At 62.0% G+C, this 20,735-nt stretch overlaps 2 protein-coding genes across 5 annotated transcripts in view; one reads left to right on the forward strand and one right to left on the reverse strand.

Moving 5' to 3' along the window:
- MTMR14 (myotubularin related protein 14) overlaps positions 1-2,292 on the reverse strand; it is a 32,810-nt gene extending 30,518 nt beyond the window's left edge. The window contains exons 1-2 of one of the 4 annotated variants that reach the window (XM_062585334.1): positions 2,173-2,292; positions 1,951-2,096 (exon numbers count right to left, since the gene is read on the reverse strand). In XM_062585334.1, coding sequence (XP_062441318.1) covers positions 1,951-2,096; positions 2,173-2,292 — 266 coding nt within the window. Of the gene's footprint in view, positions 1-489; positions 582-1,722; positions 1,740-1,950; positions 2,097-2,172 lie in introns of those variants that run through there. The other 3 variants (XM_062585338.1, XM_062585337.1, XM_062585336.1) reach the window with 3 other exon arrangements.
- A 2,622-nt stretch (positions 2,293-4,914) lies between these two features.
- On the forward strand, positions 4,915-19,418 carry LHFPL4 (LHFPL tetraspan subfamily member 4). The gene is made up of 4 exons (XM_062585347.1): positions 4,915-5,349; positions 17,719-17,955; positions 18,138-18,154; positions 18,621-19,418. Exons 1-4 carry the CDS (start codon positions 4,944-4,946, stop codon positions 18,627-18,629), a joined length of 669 nt encoding a protein of 222 aa, XP_062441331.1. The 5' UTR covers positions 4,915-4,943; the 3' UTR covers positions 18,630-19,418.
- Positions 19,419-20,735: the final 1,317 nt, after the last annotated feature.

The raw sequence follows: 20,735 nt of genomic DNA on the forward strand, positions 1-20,735 counted from the left end.
TGTCCCTCCTTTTCCATTCCCTGCAGCATCTGCTCACTCCTCTTAAGGGGACATTAGCTTTCTGAGCCATTTGCACATGGAAGAGGCTCCTGGCTGTCAGATGCCCTCCACTGTTTTCCGTGGCTCGTGAGAAGCAGCATGTAACAACAGGATACACGCTGCCCTGGCTGTTAGCCAAAACCACACACCAGTGTCTTCTCATACTTTCATTGCCTCATGGGCCTGCTGGGTTTCAGAGTAGTGAGAGCAAAGTCTGATGAATTCTTAAGCAACATCTCTTCTTCCCCCAGCTGCACAACCACAGAACGAATGGGACCCGGAAACTCATCTGGGTTAAAAATAACCATTCTTTGCTAGCTCCCCACACAGCTTCAGAAACAGCTGTACCAGCAGAACTGATGGAGTTAGCCTAAGCTAGAATTGCCTCCAGAAAAACGTTTGGTATTCTCAGAAGTGCGAAGCATGTTGCACACTTCAAGGAGATCTTACCAGCTGAGTAAGAACAATACAAAGATGAAAGGCAGCCAAAGACATTAGGTCCTAGAGGGAGTGTCCCATTCACTGGAAGAGGTTCTTGCGTTCTGTAACACAAGAAGTGCAATGTTCTCTATATTGTTAAGATTTGCTTGTATTTCACAATTATTCCATAGAGTACAACGCTGCAACTAAAACCTGGATTCATGTAAAAGTGATCTAGCAGCTTTTACAGAGATTATCACGCAGAAAATGGGGAGGAGGGGAAAACAAAGGAGAGTATGTTTCCATGACTCTCTAGAACAGCGAATCAAGGCTCAAAAAGAGTCAATATGTAAAATGTTTATTTCCACTGCCAGCTTGCAAAAGTCTCAGAAGAAATCAAGACACTGAATGTAATTATACTTGTTTTGAATAGACTACTTATCCAAAAAAATAAGTGCCCTTTGCTCTTGCAAGGACTGGAAAAATAGAATCATTTGTTTTTCCTTCCCTATAGATACTCTTAGTTATATTTACAGCTTCAGACTTCAGCTTCTCTCCTTTCTAAGGAGTTCAATCTTTTCTAGTCTTTAAGCAGAATTTCTCCCACCTGTCCATCAGTTGTCATTTTTGTCTAAAGACTCCCTCCTGCCACAGCATCTGAATGACACATGTTCAGTATGACAACGGGTGGCTTGCCATCAGGCGAGGCAGCTGCAGACACGCCACCATCACGATGGAAACACAGTAACTACCATACCCTGGAGTATGTTGTTATTGTTGCAATCACAGTTAAGTTTGGAGAACTGCATTATGTTTTGTTGGAAGAGAGAAAATGAAAGGCTGTTGTTAGAGCTATAGGGAGCAGATAAAACCCAGCGGGAAGCCAGACTAGTGCAGTTCTGAGCACGTGGGTCAAAGTCCAGAAACGCATTGACATCCACTAACACTAAGCAGCAAGCAAGCATCTCCCATTGAGTCTCTAAGCCTAAACACCTTCTGAGCTACACACTATAGCGGGAGCAGATTACTTCTGCCAAGATTGTCTTGGACTGTTCTGTCCCTGCTTGGGGTGCAAGGCGGACTGGAGCGCCATGAGATACTTCCCAGACCAAACTTTCTCTTAGCACAGGCCCTCTAACATGACCACAGGCACCTCACGAATGCAGCAAGATACCCCACAGCCCAGTGCCCAGCCACATGCTCTTTGTGTCTCTAGGAAAGCTAAAGCACCGCAGTCATTAGGCATCAACCCTGCACTTGCACCTGCTCAAGCACAGCGCCTAGCAGAGCCGGAGCTGCACTGGAGCATCCCATTTCCTTCCTGCTCCCCAAGTCACAGGTCTTAACTTATGAGCTGCTGCACAAGAAATCAGGCTTCCCGGGAGCCCCGGGGAAGCGCGACTGCTACGGGAGGCAAAGCCGCCGGTGCAAAGCGTGGAGCCGCTGCCCGGGGCCGGGCCGGGCGGGCCGGGCCGGGCCCGGGGGCCTTACGGGTCGCGGGCGGCGCCGGCGTCGCGCTCCAGGAGGACGATGTGGCGCGGGTAGTGGGCGCAGACCTCGCCGTGCGCGTTGGAGATGACGCTGTATCGGTAGTCGCGGCCGAAGAGCTCCAGGCAGCGCCGCTCGATCCGCTCCACCTGCGCGAGGCCACGGCGTCAGCGCCCGCCGCCGCCGCCGCCGCCCCCCGGGCCCGGCCCCGGGCCCGGCCCTCACCTTGGCGCCGCCGCCGCCGCCGTCCTTGGCGCGGTACTGCGCACGGGAGAACTCCAGCAGCAGCTCGGCCAGCGCCCGGTCCCCGCAGCCCGCCGGGGGGCAGCCGCGGGCCGCCGCCATCGCCGCGCCGCTCAGCGCCGCCGGCCCATGGCGCCGCCCCGCCGCCGCTTCCGGCGCCGCCGGCCGCCGCGCGCCCGCCCGCCCGCCAATCGCCTGCCGAGCGCCCGCCCCGAGTGCCCGCCCCTTCCGGGCGCTCTGCGACGTCATCGCGAGGCGACGCGGAGGCACCTGCGCGTCCGCGGCCCGTTACCGCCCCCCCCCCCCCGAGCCAGAGCAGAAACGTGCTGGAAATACGGAACAGTTGTAGATTTAGCCAGAGACTCCCTCTGTCTACAATAATAAAAACAAGGTAAAAGGAAGCAATTTATAAAGTAGTTTTATTTCTAATGATAGCAAGGCCTCGTGCATGAGGTGATTGATGACTTTTCGTTTAACCTAGTGAAAGGAAGCTAACTAAAACTGCTACAAGGACAGCTGGGGAGTTTGAATATTATTCAAAAGCAAATTGTGAGAGAAGGTTTTAATCTGAGCAAGGAAAAATAAGGAACCTGGAGGAGTTTGTAAGTGATCTGGCTAGAGAGAAATAATCCTATGCTGAGTGCACAAGTAAGCAAGCAACTGAAATTTAGACCAAGCCCCATAAAGATCCCTGTGAGACCAGGACAAAGCGATTCCAATATGCCAGGCAACAAAAGGCTTTTGGTCCATGCCGAAGCCTCCAGCAGGTGAGGAGCACTTGGACACTGCCTAAGCAACAGCCCAAAATGTGGCCCAGAGAGCGGCCTGTTGCAGAAATTCCCAGAAGCTTCACGCAGTGCAGCAAGAGGAGCACACCCTGGCACCAGTGCTGTGCTGCCAGTCCAGGCCTGGGCACTGCCAAAGCACAGCACACGCTCCCAGGGAGGGGCTGCTGCTACAAACACCGGAGCTGCAAAATGCAGAAAGCTGGAATGATACGGAGGGCATTAAAGCTTTGCGTAAATTATGTTTAAGTTTGCAGAAAAACTTTGAGGACTACAAATAGTTCTGCAAAGAGAAACAGTTGCTGAGTTAAAGCTAAACAGTAAAAAAAAAAAAGAAAAAAAAAGAAAAGCATTGCAGAAACAGTACTCCTGGGAGAGAAGTTAGTATGGGCAGATGCTGACAGAGAGCAGTGAATCGCCTGACAGTAGTTGCGGGAAAGGCACATCCACAGCTGGTGGAGAGTGGAACGGACACTTGTGCTTAACCTCATTCCCCAAGCCAGGGATCTGACAGTGGGACAGCACAGAAATGCCCAAAGGGCACAAGACCCTGCTCTTAATTAAGAATTCAGAAATGGATGTGTGGCTGCAAACAAAAAACCAGCCACAGTGACACCTCCGAGGTGTGCATTAGCATAGGTTTACAGCACTCCCTGCACACGCAAGAGCAGTAGCTTACAGGTGCTGGATGTAGTGAGGACAGTAGCAGCACCTTCACATAGACTGCAAATACTCTTTGCAGCAGACGAGTTAATATAAACCACTGGTTACCTCTGCCAGAAGCACATGGCAAACAGCTCCTTTTCTCTTAGGGAATACAGATTTTTTTTTCATCTGCGAATGTCTGTTTTGCTAATCAGCTACAAACCTTGAAGAGACCTGGATGCCAATGAAGCCTCTGGAGCATTTCACAAAAGCTCAGTACAACAATAGCTGCAGCTAAATGCCATGCATTTTAATTGGATTTAAAAGAAAAATAGTCCAAGACTGTCTGGTCTCTGCTGGTACTTTGGCGCCAGCATGACGCTGCAGGCGTTGGGGGGAAGGCTCTTGCAGAGCTCCCTCAAGGGACGAGGCACTGCCTTTGGCCAGCAAGCAGCTCCCTCTAACAGGGCACCCTGCCCTCGGGAGCCCCCCGCTCGGGCCAGCGGCTTGCCAGCCCTGACCTTGCACACTCGTGTGCCCAGGCCCCCGCTACGCTGGGACACACCAGGCAGGCTGGACTGGGCCCGTCTGCTCCCAGTACGGCCCACACCGGGGGCACCTTGCTCCAACTCCACCAAACGGGTCAGGAGGACGCGCTGCCCGCACGGGCAGGCTCCTGCCCCAGCCTGCGAGCCTCTGCAGCTTGTGCGGGGCCCGGCGGGAGGCTCCCGGAGAGATGAGCCCGGCCAGGCACGCGCAGCTCGGCGGCCCCGGCGGCGGGGCTGGGGGCGGGCCGCGGGCCGGGCCCCGCCGCGCCGCGCCCGCCCTCCGGAGCGCCGGGTGGCGCCGAGCGGTTCCGAGCCTTGCCGAAGCTTCCCGAGCCGCCCCGGAGCGAGCCGAGCGCTGCCGAGCTCCAGCCGAACCTTGCCGAAGCTTCGGGCATCGAGCCGAGCGCGGCCGAGCAGGAGCCGAGAGGTGCCGAGCCGCCCCGGAGCGAGCCGAGCGCGGCCGAGCCCGAGCCGAGCGCGGCCGAGCCGCCCCGGAGCGAGCCGAGCGCGGCCGAGCCGCCCCGGAGCGAGCCGAGCGCGGCCGAGCCCGAGCCGAGCGCGGCCGAGCCCTCTGTTGAGCGCGCGGCGCTCCGCCGCGCTCCGCCGCGCTCCGCAGTGGCGGGGGGCGCGCGCGGCGGCGGCGGCGGCGCGCGGGGCGCAGAGGCGGCAGCCAAGATGGCGGCGCGGGTGGCGCAGGGGCCGGGAGCCCGCGGGCGCGCCTAGGCCGCGGCCCCCCCGGCGGGCGCCCCGCCGGCGCGGCCCCCCGGCCGGCAGGATGCTGCCCTCGCAGGAGGCCTCCAAGCTCTACCATGACAACTACATGCGGAACTCGCGCGCCATCGGCGTGCTCTGGGCCATCTTCACCATCTGCTTCGCCATCATCAACGTGGTGGTCTTCATCCAGCCCTACTGGGTGGGCGACAGCGTCAACACGCCCAAGCCCGGCTACTTCGGGCTCTTCCACTACTGCGTGGGCAGCGGGCTGGCGGGCCGCGAGCTCTCGTGCCGCGGCTCCTTCACCGACTTCAGCACCATCCCCTCGGGCGCCTTCCAGGCCGCCGCCTTCTTCGTGCTGCTCTCCATGGTGCTGATCCTGGGCTGCATCACCTGCTTCGCGCTCTTCTTCTTCTGCAACACCGCCACCGTCTACAAGATCTGCGCCTGGATGCAGCTGCTCGCAGGTACGGCCGCGCCGCCGCCCCGCGCCCCGCGCAGCGCGGGCTCGGGCAGCCCGGGCTCCAGCACCAGGCATTCCAGGCTCTGGGCATCCCGAGCGCCTGGGCAACCCAGGCTCGGTCATCCTGGGCTCCAGCACCAGGCATTCCAGGCTCTGGGCATCCCGAGCGCCTGGGCAACCCAGGCTCGGTCATCCTGGGCTCCAGCACCAGGCATTCCAGGCTCTGGGCATCCCGAGCGCCTGGGCAACCCAGGCTCGGTCATCCTGGGCTCCAGCACCAGGCATTCCAGGCTCTGGGCATCCCGAGCGCCTGGGCAACCCAGGCTCGGTCATCCTGGGCTCCAGCACCAGGCATTCCAGGCTCTGGGCATCCCGAGCGCCTGGGCAGCCCGGGCCCCAGCACCAGGCATTCCAGGCTCTGGGCAGCCCGGGCTCGGGCAGCCCGGGCTCCAGGCATCCCGGGCTCCAGCACCAGGCATTCCAGGCTCTGGGCATCCCGAGCGCCTGGGCAGCCCGGGCTCCAGGCAGCCCGGGCTCCGGCACCAGGCATTCCAGGCTCTGGGCAGCCCTGGACATCCCGAGTGCCTGGGCAGCCCAGGCTCCAGCACCAGGCATTCCAGGCTCTGGGCATCCCGAGCACCTGGGCAGCCCGGGCTCCAGGCATCCTGGGCTCCGGCACCAGGCATTCCAGGCTCTGGGCATCCCTGGACATCCCGAGTGCCTGGGCAGCCCGGGCTCGGTCATCCTGGGCTCCAGCACCAGGCATTCCAGGCTCTGGGCATCCCTGGACATCCCGAGCGCCTGGGCAGCCCAGGCTCCAGCACCAGGCATTCCAGGCTCTGGGCATCCCGAGCACCTGGGCAGCCCGGGCTCCAGGCATCCTGGGCTCCAACACCAGGCATTCCAGGCTCTGGGAATCCCTGGGCATCCCAAGCATCTGGACATCCCATGCTCCAGCCTCAGGCATCCTAGGCACCAGGCAGTCCAGGCACTGGCACTGGGTCTCCAGCACCAGGCATCCCCTGCACTGGCACCGGGCATCCCAGGCTCTGGCACTGGGGGTCCCAGGCACTAGCCCTGCGGCTACCCAGGCACTCGGGCTCCCAGACACTGGCATCGGGGATCTGAGCACTGGCGCAGGGGATCCTGGGCAACAACACCAGCACTGAGGGTTCCTCGGGCACCCGGTAGCAGCCCCACGGCCTCCAGCACTGGCTCCAGCACCTGCCCCAGGGATGCCCAGACACCAGGATTCCTGGGCTCCAGCTCTGGTGCTTCCCAGGCACCAGCACCAGGGCTCCCCAAGCACTGGCACCAGCTCCACCACTGGGGTTTCCCAGGCAATGGCTCAGGAACCAGGGGTTCTCTGGACCTCCCTGGGCACTGTTACTGGGGGCTCCTCAGATACCAGCTTTGGTCACCAGCACCAACATGTGCTGGGCACCAGCACTGGGGATTTTTCAGGCACCCACACTGGTGGGTCCCCATGCTCTGGCACCAGGGGCTCCTTGGGCAACAGGTCCAGGCAGTGGCACTAGGGCCTCCCCCAGCATCAGCACCAGCACTGGAGGCTTCCAAGCACTGGCAGTGGGCACTGGCACCAAGACTTCTCCCAACATCAGCTCTGGGGGCTTCCTGGGCACTGACTCTGGGTACTGGCACCAGGGACTCCCCAGGATCTGGCACTGGAGGACCCCCAGGCATCAGCACCAGGGGCTTTCGCAAACACCAGCACCAGGTGCTCCCCTGCACCAGCACTGGAGGCTCCTCCTGGACACTTGTACCTGGCACTTTCCCAGACACTGGCATCTGGGCCAGGCAGTGGACACCAGGTGCTCCCATGGACACCGGCACCCAGGCCAGTCACCTGCACCAGGCATCAGGTACCCTGGGCTCCCTGGGACACAAGGCACTGGCTCCCAGGGCTTCCCAGGATCCGAGTACTGGGCTCCGGCACAGGCACCAGGCACACAGGGCTTCCCAGGACACCAGGTCTAAGCACAAGTGCAGGGCACACGTGTCCAGGCATTGGGACAGGCACTAGCACGAAGGGGGACTGGCCTCAAGGCACACCAGGATTCCCTGAGAAAGCTGAGCCAGGCACCAGCACTGGGGGCCCCCAGGTCACCCCAGGGCTCCCCAGGACACCTAGGCCAGGCACTAGCACTGACACAGCACTGGAAACAGGCACCAGGCACTGACAACCAGTGCTCCCCAGGCCACATCAGGCTGCAAAGAACTACAGGGACATCCCAGGAACCACGGACCCTTTCTGGAGCACCCCAGAACAGGCAGCAGCCCTGCAGCCCTGGGGCACCCAGACATCCTGGGGCACCGCAGACCACCCAGGCCAGGCACTGGCCTTGGAGTGCCCTAGTATACCCTGGGCCAGGGACCAGCTTTGGGACACCCCAGAGCAAGAACCGGCCCACAGGTTCAGGGACCTGCCCCTAGGACGCCCTGGTATACCCTGGACCAGGGACCAGCCCCCCGGCGTACCCCAGATCAGGGACTTCCCTCTGAGCCATTGGGGAACGAGGGCCCCAGACTCCTCATCTACCCTGCCCTAAGGGGTGCCCACTCCAGGGGAACCCCTCAACTCTCTGGCAGGAGCCCATGCATAGACTCCCCCCACGCCAGCCCTGTAAAAGGACCTGTGTACAGACCCTCCAGCTTCCCCTTGAAGGGATGCTGAGCACAGTCTCCCTCCCTCCATCGCCATGAAAGGGCTCTGTGCGTGACCCCTTCCCAGTTCTCACCATGAAGAGACCCTAGGTACAGCTTCCCCCCCACCCAAGAGACACCCTAAGTTTCCCTCTGATGTGTTCTCAAAAGGGATGAGCCCCTTCACTCCCCCCCAAAACAGTGACTCCTCTTAAAGGGACCTATAATGCAAACTGCCTCAGAAGCGGGACCTGATGCAGACATTGTTAAGGATCCTGAGTCTCCCCGTGTGCATAGACCTCCAATCTCTGCTCACAGAGCTTCTGGTATCCTTTTGGCAGAAAGATCCCGAGAAAAAATGCTGAGCTTCCTCCAGTAATGGGGCCTTGCACTGCCAGCAGAAGGACCCTGTGCTTCCATCTCTCTCCAGTCTTATCATACGTGACAAGACATCCCATTACTCCCCACTTGGACACAGTGAGCGTGAAGAGTCCCAGAGCTTATGCTGAAAACACCCTGAGCATCCCTGTATAAAGGGCCCTGTTTTCCCAGTGAAAGGACCCCCCAGTCCCATCCCCCCAGGAGAAGACCCCCCCATCATCCACGTGGGAGGATAGAGCCTTGTGGGGTCTTTCCCCCTGTGCTAGGGGCTTGCAGCTGGCCCAGCTCCCTCCTGTCAGCTTGACCGAGATGGAAAGCTTGGCCTCCCCTCACCCAGATCAGGACCACAGCCAGACCTGGAGCTGCCTCGGCTTATCGGGAAATTCTTTCATCTTTAATTTTCCCTGTCCCAAAGATTTACTGGTTTAAGACAAGCTCAGAGTCCAAATCCCGCCGATTGGCCACAGCTTAATCAGCAGCTTGGAGTGCCTGGCGGCTGCTGCTGCTGCTGCGCAGGGAGCTTGCAGCGGCGGGCTGCGTGCGCAGGGCTGTCCCCGGCTGCTGTCGGGGCTTCCTTCCTGGAGCACCCTGCCCTGGCCCGGGGCTCTATGCGGCGACTGCAGCAGTGCCCTAGAGGGATGCAGGCAGAGGTCTGGGGCTGGAGGGTTGGCAGCAAGGCGGCCTGCAGCGTGGCTCTGTGCCCCTATGCGTGGCTGTGGGCCTCCTCCAGATGCCCAGCTCTCTGTCCCCAGAGGCTCCTGCTGGCAGGCAAGAGGCAGCCTGGGATGGGCAAAAGCTGGAGCTGTTGGGAAGCTGCCTTCAACCCACCCGCTTCATCAGGTCCCACTGTGGGTGCCTGAGCCTGCCCTGCTCGGCCCGCTGCAGCGGGCTGCTGGGGCCAGCTGGAGCCGGGACCTCAAGGTCCCCCCCGTCCTGCCTCGGGACTTGCCTCTCTTCACACTTTGCGCCTTGCTGCTGCGCTTGCGTTTCTCACAACTACACTTGCAAGAAAGCCTGGCTCAGGGCTTGCTGGGGCTGAGCTTCTCTGGGTGCGTCAGAGGCGGCCGCAGGTGGGGATACTACGGAGAAGGAGCTGCCATGAGCCACAGAGACGACACCGTGGGCTGAATGCCGTGGCGCAGGGCAAGGATATGGCCCGGCACAGGCTCAGGGGCAGCGTGGTGACAGGCTTGGGAGATACCTTTGCATGGGGGGCTGGCACAGTGTCAGAGCACAGGGTTTGGAGAGGCAGGGGAGGGAAAAGCAGTGCTCTCGCCCAGGAGAGGATTTAGCTGAAGGAGCACTTGCAACTGAGTGGCAGAAGCAGCAGTGAGGCCCGAACTTCCCCGTCTCACTGGCAAAAGCAAAGCAAACAAGGTGAAAGGCAGAGAAACGTGGCAGAGAGGGGTCCACCTTTGTCCATAAGGGACGGCCAAGCGCAGAATACAGGGCTGCTGTGCGAGGGAGCCAAAGGGCTTTTCAGAGTGGAGAAAATCAAGACCAAGAAAGTGGGGGAGGAGGAGAGAAGGAGGAGCTAAAAGACAGCATCTTTACAGAGAAAAAAAGAAAAAAAAAAGTTTAAGTCTTCAATGTCTAATTAGTGGACAACAATCAGGGAAGGGCTTAATTAGACCTTCACAGAAAGCCCCATCTCAAAAGCCACTGCCCCCCTAGGAGGAAACTGGATCTAATTAAAAGACGCTGCTTTATCGCAAATAGAAACCCAGCCATCTGCCCTACTCAAAATCCCAATAACACAAAACAGGAGATTGTGCTAAATCCTTCTGTTACAAAACCAGAAACACTGTGCCTTTAACATGAGAACATCAACAACTGTGTGACTGAGGGCACCCTGATATCACCCCGCACACCAAAATCAGCGAAGGAGCTTCTCAGGAAGCCCCGCAGGGTGATGCTTACTCGGCGAGGAGCTGGCTGCACGGGTATCCCTCTCGTCCACCCTCCAGTTGTTGAGTGTCACATTCAGCTGTGAGCTTGCTGGGCTCTGCGGGAAATGTAAGTGGCAGCGTCTCCCGTAATACGTGGGCCTGGTCACTTGGGCTGGTCGAAGCACCCGCACAAGGCGCTGCAGGCAGAGCGCCCGGTGGCCTGAGCGCAAGCATCGCTGGCCTGGCTGCAGCCACCAAACCGCCTGGTGGGGACGCAGGAGAGTTCGGGAGCACAAAAGAAGCAGCAGCAGTCTGAGTTTGCACCGACAGTCGATTGAAGGGCCAAAGTGGCAGCCGGCTGCGCACAGAGTCCATCTCGCATGAGGAGGTTGCTGGCCTTGCACGGTGGTGGTTCCCCGTTCCTCCTGCTCCGTGCAGCTCAAACCCAGCAGTCGGGGTGTTGAGACCTTCTCGCTCCCTTAGGCCAGGTGTGAGCACAAAGTGGGAGAGGGCTTTTACCCAGGATCGCACCGTTGGCCATGGTTTATGTCTTTGTGGGTGGCGCTGTGGAAGTAATCACGCGGTGTCCAGGTACCTTGTCCAAAGGAGAATGTGATAATATTTGTGCATCTTAGTCCTCCTCTCCTTTGGGAGAACCACTTTAGAGCTACACTCATCTCTCTCCAATGGGCCCTTCCCACCCCCAGAGTGTGAATCAGGAGCTGAGGCAAAGCCGCAGCAGTTTTATCTTCTGTATCAAAGCGGCATTTTCCACCCTCTGGATGGAGATCCCTCCTGCGCACAGCTGCACAGCACGGCTTTGACGTGTCCGCAGGCAGCAGCGGCCAGGAAGCCCCTTTCCTACCGCCAGGTTCGTCTCCTTGCCTCGTACAAAGGAGCAGGCTTCATTTCCCATATTGAGAGCACACGCTCGGGAAACCACAGCGCTTTTGGAGAACAAAGTGAGTTTAGCATTTGCACGTCCCTGCTACAGAGGGGGATGTCCCCTCAGCTGTGGATCGCTGCCTTGGTTTCCTCTCGGCATGGCCTGTGCTGCTCGGCTTGATGGTAGTTACAGTCTCTGAGGGGTGGAGGATGGTCTGAGAAACCGCTGTGTATAGGGGGCAGCTGGTCCCACGGCAGGGCTCTGCCGTCTTTTCATCTTCTCCGGGCTGAACTTCCTCCTTGCTTCCTCTTCTGCAACCTCCGGCGCCATCGGTGCCACCCCTCGCTGTGCTCGGCTCTCCCCGGCACCCACTCTCGTTCTCTGCATGGCGTCGGCATGCGGTGGACCTCGGTCGCTGTGCCGGGGGTGAAGAGGAGCAAGGTCTGGCCCACGTGAACGCTTCAGCCCTGGAAGGCTCACGTGTGCCGCAGCGAGCGCTGCGTCTCCTGAGCCACGTTAGCACAGGTTCACCTTTCCGGCTGGAGAGCCAGGCTTCGCCTGAGAGATTCTGAGGTTTCAGAAAATAGCTTTCATGGATATGAAAATCCTTAATGAAAAAATGAAACATACCCCTGATCCAGACCAAGGAGATAGTATAATTGGGCAGTTACTGGGAATAAGGAAGAGATGGGTTTTTCTCTGTGCAAGGAAGAATTAGTGCCAGGGTATCAGCTTCCAGCTACCAACATTGCATCAAAAAGAAAATGCTGCTGCGAAAAATTTGCATTTGCTGAATTATCAATTTCTATCCAAAAAAGTTTCTTGAGGATTTTCCCTCACCCTCCTCTGCTATTTTAGTTCATGCCTTCATTGCCAGCCTGTCTTACATCAGGGACATGAACAGCCAAAGCAGCGCAGCCCTTGCATCTGTCCAGTAGCTTGTGCTTAGCAGCAGCCAGCCCTGAGCCTTTGAAGTCAGTGGAAACCTCCCATAATGACTGCTTAATGGGGCTGCGTTCCTGCAGCGAGGGTCTGAGCCAGGCGTTTAGGAGCTGGTTATGTCCTGGAGCTTACATCCCTTCACCGTTGTTCTAGATAAAGTAACTGTCAGTTCTGATTCATACAAATTCTTAACCCTATTCTGAATCCTGCTGAGTTTTTGGCTCAGAAACAGCTCGTGGAGCAAAATGCCGTAAGGCAGCTCCTTTTTGTGGAAATGGCATGTCCTATTAGTCGTCCTGAGCATGCTGCCTTTCATTTTCGTTTATTTTCCTGGGATTTCTGTTTTTAGGAGAGAGGATGTGCTGGTGATGAGGCAGCCGGGGGCGCAGGAGCCCAGCCGCCCGCTGCCCTCCGCAGTCCCCAGGGGACGGGGCCCGTTCCCACTCGGCACAGGGAGAGCGGCTCAGGACTTGCTTTCCCTTGATCATTTCAAGGCGTTAGTCTCAGAAGAGACTTCTCCTCTTGCAGGACCCGAATCAGGCTGGCAACGACAGGGTGCGTTAAACAGATGGCAAATAGTAAAGTCACGGTTGGTTGAGAACAAGCTGGGATGAGGGAAAGCGCAGCAAAGCGGGGTCAGGGCTGTGCGGTGGAGCCGGCGCCGGGCTGCGAGCGTCTGCTGTGTCTCCTGGGGCCTCCCCGTCCACGGGGCCAGGAGCGAGTGTGTCGCCAGGGCTGAGCCCGTCCCCGGGGCGGGCCGGTGCCCCTTCCCTTCAGGTTACTTGCAGCCGGGGCTCTGAGCCTGCGGGAGGGCACGCGGCCCCGGGCCGTTATGTGCCGCCTCGAGGGGTCCGGCCTCGGCCTCGGCTGCCTCCGCGCGGCGACACTGGAGGCTGGATGGGAGCAGGAGGCGCAGATGCCAGTGCGACGGGAGACTGGGTCAGCAGGAACCCCTCTGCAGCCCCTTCTGCTCTGCTCGGCTGCCGCTCGCTCTGCGAGAGACAGAAATAGCAGGCGCCCATCCCCGGGGACGAGGCTGGCTGCCGGCGGGGCCACGAGCCGTGCGCGCCCGCGCTGCAGCGCAGGGAGGAGGAGGAGGAGGAGGAGGACGCTGACTCCCGGAGCCGCTGTGTGTTGCAGGAGGTGGTTCCTCTGCTGCAGATGTTGAGCTTCAGAGCCAGTATTTATTTATAGCTGGGTTCAGTACAGCTCACGGGGCTGTGCCTACCCTGGCAGGGCCTCCCTCGGCACGGCAACACGCGACGTCCACCGCGGCTGGGGCTCTCACTGCCCCGGCCCTTCCCTCTGCAGCCCTGGCACGCTGGGGGCTCCAGCAGTGCTGCTTTCCTGACCTGAATTTGGGCAGCTCCAGCCTTGCCTGGTCTTTATGCTTCCTTCACGCTAGAGCCCTGCTAATCAGCGCAAGCAGCTGCAGCTGTGCCGCTCCCCAGCCACCCTCCAACGCTCATGGCCCTCCTCCCCAGGAGCTGCTTTTAAGGCCTCTGGAGGTTGCAGCGGCTCCCCAGAAGGACGAGCCGTTTGGCACAGGATAGCGTCTTGCTTGGCAGAGGGCTTCGGCGCCTGCAGCATTTGCCGACTTCAGGATCAAACGGGCTTTTGCGGTTGCCAAAGTCCTTGATCTCCCTCCTTGGGAAGGAAAAGCCATTTGCTCCCTGGTGATCGGCCAGGTTTAATAAGCCTGTTCTAGGATGCAAGGTTACCCCCACGTTTTTTCAGGCTTTTTAGCCCCCCAGCTTTCACCTCGTGAACCGCGGAGCCCCTTGGCTGCACTGCTGCCAGTGCTCGTGGTCAGGGGGACATGTCGTTAGGCTCTCCAGCCATGGTGGCAGAGGAGAGTAAAAAGCCAGTCTTTGCCCAAAACTTCGAACTAGACAACAAGCTAAGTGACTAAAAATAAGTCAGACTTAAATCCTGCTGGCACAGCTCCGCTAGTCTCATGCAACACTGGAATAACCCCGATACTGTGCAGACATGCAGGTTGCTCAGACACTTCAGATTAGCTAAATGCGCCTTCTGCCAGGGGGATCTGGTCCTGCCAGTAAGAGCCTTCTCGTTTCACTTTGCAAAAACCTTGCTCCACTGTTGCAGCCTGAGTCATAAAACTGAATTCCCTTCAATTCATTTGTTTTGCCAGGATATCAAAAGCCCTTGAGATGCGCATTTCATTTCTAAGGAGCCCTGACAAGGCAGCACCAAAGAATATGAAGCCATTAAACAGCTGGAAAAACAAGCCGGGAGGCCAAAGCCTCATCCCAAGCGAAAATCCTGCAGGCAGTACCGCAAACCGAGCGGAGGGGTTTCAGCGTGGCAGCGAGCACGGGCTAAATATTCATTTCCAGCCCTCTGAGTGTGCTCCTTGCTTTACTCTCGACCCCCCCTCCCACCACCCCCAGTTGCTCCTTGATTTCTGGAAGCACCGCACCTAAAACAACCCGGTTCTCACCGTGGTTGCACAGAGGTGTCACTGCCTGCCTGTCACCGTGTCCTCGTGCTTTCACCTCCCCGTGTGACGTTTGCTTTTCCCTAACAGCCTCACCAGCGTTCGCCTTGAGATCCAGTGTAACCCCAGATCCTTTCCTGTACTGCTGGCCAGCTTTCACCCCCGCAGGCACGGCCGGTTATTCCTGCCCCTGGGCAGCTGCTGCCCCTGGGGTTACCGAATCGTGTAGCCTCAGACTCATCTTGCCCAGCTCCCCCTCCTTTATAGCCCGACTGGGAAAATCCAGCGAGTGGGAATTGCAGCCGGGGCCTGGAGGAGCGATTGCCGCTGTGCGGTGTGATAAAGTGCAAGAGGCGGGTGTCGCTCCGGGGCACCAGCGCGCAGGATCCCTCGCCAAACCTCAGAAGCATAAGAATTAAAACAAAATAGGCAGGAGTTGGGTTATTTTTTTCCTCTTTTTTTATAGCTGATCTTGTAGGAGTTGTAATTCTCTGTTTCCACAGCTGCAAGGTCTAGAAATAGGCAGTTTTAATTTTTTTTTTTAAAGAGGTTTTCACTCAAACCGAAGTGTCTGAGAGACCTTTGCGCAGTTGGAGGCCGGTGAGAAAACGAAGAGCGTTGGGAGCTGGGAGCAGCAGGCGCCGGGCGGAGGGGAAGGCGGCTCCCAGCCCCGCAGCCCGTCGGACCCGACGCGCCGGGGCTGCCTGAAAAGGGCAGCGCGGCGGCCGGCGCCGTGCGCGGCTCGGGCACGTGCGGGCGGCCGGTGCCTGCGCCCGCTCGGGGAGGCTCCGTCGCGCCTGACCTTTTCGGAGACTCGTGCCGTTTTGGCAGGGCCCTGCCGTCAGCCTTTGAGAAAGGTTAAGCCGCTGGCAGTGGCTGCTGCGCCGAAGAGGCTCGAGCAAGAGCGCGAGGCGGCCGGGGCGAGCGCGGGCGGCAGCGGGCAGCGCCCCGCTGGAGCCCCCGGCCCCGTGCTCCTGCTCTGTGCCTCGGCATCACGCCTTGCGGCACGGCTCCAAAAGGTGTTTCCAGGACATCGGGCGGGCTGAGGACGCGCGGGAAACGGGATTGCTTGTGACAGAGCGGAGGCCTCGGGCTGCTGCCGGGAACACCGAGGGCAGGGGCGCGGGAGGCCACGGCGCCGCTGCGGGCCCCGCCGGCCGCTGCTTGTCCGCCGGTGCTCAGCTGCGCGCTTTCTGCGCAGCACGAAGACGTGCTCCGAAGGGGCCGGTCTCTGAAGGGACGCGGTGGCCCAGGGGGGCTTATCCTGCTCCAGAGCAGCCGGAGCGCAGGTCCCCAGGGAGGCCAGGCTGTGCGTCGGCTGGAGCAGGTCCCCAAGGCTGCGGGCCTCGTTTCGGCCGCCCGCCGGGGGGGATTTGGGACGCGGTGAGGGCCCCTCGCAGCTGAGCACCGCTGTGCCGCCAGCAGAGCCACGTGCTCCTTCCTGGGCCTCGCAAGGGCGCCGGGCGGGTGCCGAGCCGACTCCGGGATCCCCCCTGCTGCAGCAGGGCGGCCCGAGCCCCCTTCTCCCCAGCCTGCCCTGGGCGACCCCACACTTGTCATGAGCTGCGCCGGCCTCTGCAGCTGCTCGGCTGAGCAGGGCCCGTGCGCGACAGCCGGCGAGCGGGCTGGCGCCCTGCCGCTGCCAGCCGCGGCGTTTGGGGGCGGATGCGCCAGGCCCAGATTCGAGGAGCGGCGCAGCCGCCGCAGCTCCTTGCAGCTCCTTCCAGCGGTCAGCCGCCTCCCCTCGTACAAGCTGTGCCTGAGTTTTGGCTTTTGTTCACCTTCCTTTGCAGCCCTTGAGCTTTGCCCTGCCTTTCTCATCCGGATTGCTCAGGGCTCTGGGACTAGGCAGCCGCAGCGGTCCCGCTTTCGCTGGCGCTGGCCTCTCCCGGCCCAGCCTCGCACCGCTGGCTCTTTTCGCCTCCTCTTCTGCCTCTGCAGAGCCGCTACAGCCCTGCTGCTCCCCAGCCTGGGACGTGAGCGGTGTCACTCGCTGCCACGCCACCGGCTCGGCCCCGGGGCAGGGACCTGCCCCCGAGGCGCCCGGGTCGGCTCGGGGCTGCCGGTGACCGGCGTCATTTCGGAGCCACCAGCGAGGTGGCCGCCGCGTGGCCCCGCAGCTGGGTCCGGGCGCCGGCCAGACGACTTGCCGAAGTCGCCCGTGTCCGCGAAGCTGCTTTGGCCAGCGCCGTGCGCAGCACCCGCGGAGCAGGGAGCCCGTGCAGGCGCGCGACCGGGGGCGCAGCCGGGCTGCGGGCGTTACTTACGCGCTGGTCTTCGGGCTGCCTAACGCCGTGGCGTTAACGCCGCTGCCCTTCCGCGGGCAGAGCGGTCGCTGCGGCTCGCTCGGCTGCGAGGGACGCGCCGGGGCGCTGCGCCAGCGCGGCGCTCGCTTTCGGGGCGTCCCGCGATCTCCCCTTCGTACCGAAATCAATAAAACCGGAGGGTCGGGAAGCCAGGGGGGCAGGTGCCCGGGCAGCAGGGGCTGCTGCGGGGCAGGCGCGCGGGCCGGCCAGGGCTGCTCGACATCCCCTCCAGCCGTGAGAGCCCGGGGGTACTTGACACTTGTGTGTGTGCGCGTCTCCGAAATCTCTCCTTTCCTAACGCAGGTCGGAAATGCTTGGGGCCACCTCAGCTTCTCCCCAGTCTTTATTAACATCTTTAACCTTTGCAGCTGATGCAGGGCTAGGATCTCTTTTGTATTTCCTATACGGAGAAAACCCCCTCCTCCTCACCTTCGTCTCGTGGTTTCCACCCGGTTAATCCCGGCGCTTCCCGACTTCTCAGTGCTGGGCACGGGGCTGCGGCCAGCGCCCGAGCGAGCCTGCTCGGCGCCAGGGGAGCTGCCCGCGCCCAAAGGCCGAGGGCAGGGACCCCGCTGGGCCGGAGCTCCCGCGCGGGGCGAAGCGGCATCCCTGCCACTGTCTCTTACCTGCGGTTTCCTAGACACGGGCCCAAGGGGGCTGGGTGCAAACGTGGCCCCTGGGGGCTACGAGGGGGCGGCAGCGGCCGCTGGCGGCCGTCAGCACCGCGCGCTGCCCAGCCGGTGCGGGGCGAGACGGGCTCCCCGCCGGGAGCAGCTCTCCGGGCCAGGGAGCCCGGCTCTGAGGCCCCCGTTTGCCGCCTGATGCCCGCTCTCCCCCCGCGCAGCACTCTGCCTGGTGCTGGGCTGCATGATCTTCCCCGACGGCTGGGACGCAGAGACCATCCGGGACATGTGCGGGGAGAAGACGGGCAAGTACTCCCTGGGCGACTGCTCCGTGCGCTGGGCGTACATCCTGGCCATCATCGGCATCCTCAACGCCCTCATCCTCTCCTTCCTGGCCTTCGTCCTCGGCAACCGGCAGAACGACCTGCTGCACGAGGAGCTCAAGACAGAGAGCAAAGGTGAGGCGGCGCGGCGGGCGCGCGGGAGCGGAGGCGCGAGCCCGGCCGGGCCGGCCGCGCTCCGGCGACCTCGCGGCTGGCGCGGGGCAGGCGGCAGTGATGCCGCCGTGGCGCGGAGGGCCGGGCCCGGGGGCGGCGGGGGCCCGCGGCGCTGCCTAACGCGCTCTCCTTGTGTTTTGCAGATTTTGTCGGCACTGCGGTAAGTCCGGAACGGTGGCGTCCTGCTCCGCGAGCCGTGCTGGGGGGCGCTGCGTGGGGCGGCTGCCCCGGCTCTGCGGGGCCGGGGACAGCAGGGCTAGAGGTAGTGGGGGTAGTGGGATTGGGGGCAGCGGGACTGGGCGCAGTAAGAGTGGAGGCAACAGGACTGGGGGTAGTGGGCTGGGGGTAGTGGGTTGGGGTAGTCGGGCCGGGGGCAGTGGGGCTGGAGGCAGCTGGACTGGAGGCAGCGGGGCTAGAGGTAGTGGGGGCAGTGGGATTGGGGGCAGTGGGGCTGGGGGCAGTGGGTTGGGGGCAGTGGGATTGGAGGCAGTGGGGCTGGGGGCAGCGGGGCTGGGGGCAGCGGGGCTGGGGGCGGCGGGGCCGGGACAGGCACGGGCACGTGCTGGCAGCAGGCAGGCGCAGCCCCGCCGCCGAGCCAGGCCCGACCCGCCGCGCTCTCCCCGCAGCGGATATAGGGCTGAGCGGCCGCGGCAGGACCCCCGCCCCCCGCCCGGCGGCACAGGCGCCCCCTCCCCGTCCTGCCCGCCGCCGGCCCGGCCGCCCACCCGCTGCCTCCACGTCTGCGCGCCCGCCGGCACCGCCGCCCCATGCACCCCGCCAGCTCCGCACCCCCCGCTGCCCGCGGGCTGCCGCCGCCGCCGCGCGAGGACGCCCCCGACCCGCTTCGTCCGCAAACAGCATCCAACTGCGGTTTCGTTCGGAGGAAAAAAAACATTCTCAGAGTTTTTAACAGATTTCTACATCCCCCGGACTCCAGAGCTGCCGCCTGTCGCCCGCCTGCCCGCCGCTGCCCCAGCACCCTCCCCGCTCCCATTTTGTACAGCTCCGTGGTCCTGTCTCCACGCCGGGGCGCCCCGCGGCTGGCACGGGGCCGGCCTGTACTTTTACGTGTGAATTCATATTCTCTAAACAGGGTAAAGTGACTTGAGCCCCCCCCGCCCTGTGCCGCCCGGGCAGCGGCCCCGGCACCTCGCAGCCGGGCCGCGTGCGGGGGCCGCTGGCGCCCGGCCGGGCCCCGGTAAGCGCCGAAAGCGCCGCCGCCGCCTTCCCTCCCCGAACGGTGCTTTATCTCCGCCGGTGGCAGCCGGGCTCCCCGCGGCCTCCGGCCACGGCTCTGCTGGCCGCGGCGCCCGCAGCAGCAGCAGCCCTGGTGATGCAATAACGCCCGCGGTGCCGCGGCGAGCTGCGGGGGGCCGGGGGGCCGCGGCGCGGGGCGCCGGCCGGGGCTGGCCGCGGAGGCTCAGCGGAGGTGCGCCGGGGCCGGGCCAGGACGGAGGGCCGTGAGCGGGCGACGGCAGCTCTGCCCCCAAGCACGTGTCAGCGCGGGAGGCGCGGAGCTCGCCCGGGGCACGGCACGGCACGGCACGGCGCGGCGCGGGGGAAACGCTGCTGGGAAAGGCAATGAAGGGCTACGCAGGAGCCGTGACCCAGCCCGGCGAGCCGCCCCGGCCGGGGCACCCGGCCGCGGGACGTCGCGCCCCGAGGGGTGGTGGCGGGGGGAAACAGTGCCGAGCTTCGCCCGGGCCCTCCCGCGCTGCCAGCGCGGCCCCTGCCCGCCCCGCGCGCCTGGAGCGAGCCGCCCGCCGGCGCCCAGGCCTGGCCGCGGCGCGACTGCTGTTACTGATCCAATTGGAAAACCAAACCAAACCAAACGAAATCAGTGGAGAAAGGAATACAGTAGCTGTAATATATCTGTATTTTAGTACAAAGTTTGATACGGTGTTTCACAAAACCTTATTGAAAAATATAATTCAAACCAGATCATCTCTGACCCCTGTGGTGTGGCTGGGGCTCGAACCGGGGCCAGCGCGGGCAGCGCCGGGGCCGGCTCCTCCAGGGCCCTGGCGTCGTGCTGGGACGAGCCGCGCGGGGGCTGCGGCCGCGAGCAGGATGGAAACGGGCCACCAGGAAGCCCAGCAGAGGCAAATGCCAATTCCTGGAGCTGGGAGGGAGAAGCCCCACGCAGGGGCAAGAGGAACCTCATCCCCAAGAAAGCCAGGTAAGCCCAGTAAAGACCAGTGAGATGGTGGGGGCTGTATAAGGGCAGGCCGAGAAATGGGTTCATCCAGGCTTCAGCAGGTGGTGAAGAGGCCATCGCTGGGACGGGGCAGAGAAGACGGAGCCAGACCCCTCTGGGCAACGCCCGGGGATGGGGCAAGAGCCGAGAGCCAGGCTGCAAGAGGGGAAATGCCAGCAGGTATCGGGGAAAACTGCTTCACCGTGAGCGCAGTCAACCACTGGAGCAGGGGCCCAGGGTCTTCTGGCACCATGGGGATGGGCTCCGCTTCCCCGCTCAGCGCGGCGAGGGCAGCAGCCTCATCTCGTGCTTCCTTAGGAGGAGGAAAGCTCTGCCTGGGACAGGCCATAGGCAGCTCCCTGGGGACCCCGTGCGTGCCGCAGCATCTCCCAGGGGATGCGGAGGAGCCAGGCGCACCCTGGGTGCTCTGCCAGGATTGCTGCAGAAACATGGCTCACATAACCAAGGGGACAAGGCCACGGGTGCTGGGAGCGGTGGGGTCTGGAAGGTGGCCCTCATGGGGCCTGGCCTTCAGCACGTGGCA

The sequence above is a fragment of the Rhea pennata genome, chromosome 12 (genome assembly GCF_028389875.1).
Source record: "Rhea pennata isolate bPtePen1 chromosome 12, bPtePen1.pri, whole genome shotgun sequence".
NCBI lineage: Eukaryota > Metazoa > Chordata > Aves > Rheiformes > Rheidae > Rhea > Rhea pennata.

Coding starts and splice junctions, on each gene's coding strand:
- LHFPL4 (XM_062585347.1), top strand. CDS start 4,944: ATGCTGCCCTCGCAGGAGGCCTCCAAGCTCTACCATGACAACTACATG. Junction 5,350..17,718: donor CTGGATGCAGCTGCTCGCAG/GTACGGCCGCGC, acceptor CCCCCCGCGCAG/CACTCTGCCTGGTGCTGGGC.